Genomic DNA, 3,680 nt, shown 5'->3' with positions numbered 1-3,680 from the left:
ACAAAACTGGATTCTTCATTTGGCAGTAACCCACAAAAACTGGAGGGGTTACTGCCAAATGAAGACAAAAATTGGATGGGTTACTGCCAAATGAAAACAAAAATTGGATGAACTTCTCCCAAATAAGACAAAAAATTAAAGTTCTGCACCAAATGATTTAAGAAGCTTAGAATTTATTAATTCTCATTTGGCAAAATTAAGGTTTTAACTGAATGAAAAAGTTGGTAACACAATGCCACACATTATCTTCCAATTTTCTGAAAAAGCAAAAGTTCCAATAACGTGTGAACTCTTAAAAGTCTTTTTGGCATAGTTTAAAAATATTTTGTGAATTTCACTACTGCCAAGGCTAATAAACTATGACGTTAAGCTTCTAGCATTAAAAATCCATAGTTTAATCAGTAAGAACACCTGTCTGATATAGGTTTTCAACATTACTTGGTCATAATTTTCATTTCTTAATAACATTAATAATCATAAAAACCACTTCACAATCTTCCACGGGATAACTTGGCTCAATGTAGCCATATCTAACAGAACGAAAAGGTTTTATCACAGATGGAGTGCAGTTACCTATCTATCAAAAGACTCAATTTAATAGCAAAACTTCACCATTGACTTAGATAAGGCACTCAATCTTACACGGTTTTTGACTTCATTTAAATATGTAGATAAACATTATCAGAAGAACACAGACTTAAATCAGTTAAGTGTATCCATCTTAACTTACTGGTCCTGGTCATTAAAAAGGTTCTGACTAATAAACACCAGAAATCATTCATTTCAGTTTTATATTTATTGAGTAAGCAAACTTCCCGGGCTCGGCATGGCCCGGTGGATAAGTCACTCGGCTCGCGAGTTTGCGTCCTTGTCGCACCAAACATGCCCACTTGGGCGTGGGGCTAGCAACTCTGCCCCAATAACAATCTGCTAAAGAAACTAAGACAACACTTCTGTCGTCGAAGTGTTGTTGTAGCCCTATGTTCCACTAGGAACGACAGGAACTAAGAAGAAGAAGCAAACTTCCAAACATAGTCTGAACTATCAATGTCAAAAAACATGCAAAGAAAGTGAATTTTGTTTTTGCCGAGCACAAAGTTATGAAATGGGCTATCTGTACTGTTCCCATCACAGTTATCAAAACACATTTTCTAGCATTGTAAATCCACAGACTTGCTTCTGTGCTACAGGGGGGGTAACAAACATTAATTGTAATAAATAACCATACAAACTTATTACTTATGACTTCAGTTACACACTTACTGTCATTTCATGGTTTTGATACTTATCTATTAACTATTTTATAGTGTATTATGAGGATTAATAATTGTTTCTACAAAGGCCAATTCTGATTAATAAACATTCTTATTGACAAATATAGTTTCTTCATTTTCAAAGAAATAAACCTTGAAAATGTAATTGCATTGATTAATAAACTGAATATATATATATATATATTAATTAAATTCTAAAACATTCAACTGATTACAATTGTTTCAAAAGCTAAATTTTTTCCCGAATGTGAGGATACTTAATTTTAACTTCCTGAATGGAAAGAACGTAGGAACTTGTAAAATCCTGTATTAATCTCTACATTATAAGAAATATAAATTTTGTTTAATCTTTCACATTAAACAGAAATCAGATGCCTCAATAGTAGAAAGTAACTATATATTTCCAAAATAATATTCTCTAGAACAGTGGTTCTCAAGGTTTTTGTTCATTTGTGGATCACCTAAATTTTTCTTTTTAATTTTGGTAGACCATAACAGGATCAATACACTACGTTGCCATTTCATTTCCATAATTATAAAACCATTCTACGGACTACTTGAAGGGACCCCACACATTACAGATTGAGAACCCTTGCTTTAGAAAGAACAATTCATTATTTTAAACATTGACGTGCTGTTAACAAAGAATATGGAAAGATAACATGCAAAGGATTAAACACAAAAACATATTAAGCAATATGTTAAGTGCATTGCAGAGAAAACCAACTAATTATGTCACTCAACAAAAATATTCATGCAAGAACAAGTTTATATTTCTCCTTTTAAAGGGAGTTAATAGTTTTTAAAAATGAAGGAAGTCAATAGATTCTAGATTTGAAAAAAAACAGTCTTTTTCCAGAGAATTAACAACATTAATAAGTCTGATTAATATTTTAATTTCTGCTCAAAAAAGCTCTTATTATGTCCTTTAAGTGATATTGAAGTTCATCTTTGTTTAATACAATAAATAATGGGCTTCTATAGAAGTCTCGTTATGTTCTTTATTTTCTAATCACTCTAATGAAGAGAAGCAAGTTGGAAAATAATTTTAATGTTTTACTTCGTATTCTGTTTTGTAAAATATTTTAGGAATTTTTACATTTCTTCCTTGCATTTTCTGTGGTATGTATTTTTTAAAAAAAATTTGTATATTTAAAACTTTGTTTCAGTTTTAAGAGATCATAATAACAGGTACATATATAGTAAACAATTATTTTAACTTAAAAAAAATAATGAAAGAAATAAAAATCACTGACCGCTGACATCAAACTTGTGGAGTCCGACAAACCTGAAGCACCTTTCTAAAGTAAAGATAACAGATATAAACCTAACTGGTCTGATATGCAGACCACTTTCAAATATGGAATACATCTTCCACTATAAAATAAATACATACTCATATAGTTACCTCAATTACATCCAGATCAAAATATATTTATAAAAAATATCAAATCCCAACTTAAAAAATAATAAACTCCAGAAATTAAGAGGGATGAGAATGGTCTAACGAAAAAAAAAAGGAATATTTCGAGCCAAATGTTAGGGTAGTCTGGAGAAAAGCTCCTCCATAAAATGTTTGCAAATTTAAAGCTCTTTGGAGCATTCTCATTCTCCTGCTTATTTTTGTAATATATTTGACATAGATATTTTCCTTAAATTTCACAGTAAATTAGCCAAACTTCATTAATCATTTGATAATGTTATATACATTAGTTGAAGTGTATTAAAATTGTACAGTAACCACATAAAGCATAGTTTATACGTTTATTGCATAAAGCTTTTACTATTAAATCTACCATTTTAATGACATCCCCCAGTTTCGATTTGATTATTTTGGTTGACTCCCAACAAAAAAAAAATGTAATTTCTGTTTCTTTCTCCAACCAATGAAACCCATTTTTGTTTTTAACCAAATTATCAATTTCACGAGCCTTTGCTTGCTTCATCATGCTGCTTAATAAAATTTTTTCATTTGTATGTCTTCGCAGAGATACATTTTTTTCTATTGTTTCTTCTTCCAAACACTTTTAAATCAAATGTCATTCTTTCATTTCACTGTAGATTGACTTGAAACTTGGTAGGGCTATAACTTGGTCCAATACACTCAGACAAAGGTAAAACAACCCAAAAATGTATATTTTGGGCTCCTGTGCAGTCATACTTACAGCAATCAAGATGAAAATTGGCACAAATATAAATTTTTATGCGCCCGACACATTTAAACTGCCCATTTTGAGTCTTTTTAGGGGGGGTCAGAGCTCACAAAAATAAAGCATAATTTTTTGATATTTTGTCAATTAGCTGGCCATATTTGGACCAACTTACTAGACTATGCACACTAACAAAATTCGATGACGAGGAACCCACTTTGAGACTAATAATGGCTGGAGACGGCTTGAATGGGTA

General features: G+C 31.0%; 1 protein-coding gene across 2 annotated transcripts in view; it reads right to left on the bottom strand.

Annotated features, from left to right (window-relative positions):
• LOC106467807 (phosphatidylinositol-binding clathrin assembly protein LAP-like) overlaps positions 1-3,680 on the bottom strand; it is an 83,311-nt gene that overhangs the window by 27,960 nt on the left and 51,671 nt on the right. Inside the window, exon 12 of one of the 2 annotated variants that reach the window (XM_013928185.2) lies at positions 2,531-2,575. The exons of the other annotated variant lie outside the window; for it this stretch is intronic. Coding sequence (XP_013783639.1) covers positions 2,531-2,575 — 45 coding nt within the window. The remainder of the gene's footprint in view (positions 1-2,530; positions 2,576-3,680) is intronic. 2 annotated transcript variants of the gene reach the window in all.

This window comes from Limulus polyphemus, unplaced genomic scaffold, assembly GCF_000517525.1.
Source record: "Limulus polyphemus unplaced genomic scaffold, Limulus_polyphemus-2.1.2 Scaffold2748, whole genome shotgun sequence".
Lineage (NCBI taxonomy): Eukaryota > Metazoa > Arthropoda > Merostomata > Xiphosura > Limulidae > Limulus > Limulus polyphemus.
Note: the sequence above shows the minus strand (reverse complement) of the source record. Positions and strands in the feature narration are given on the sequence as shown.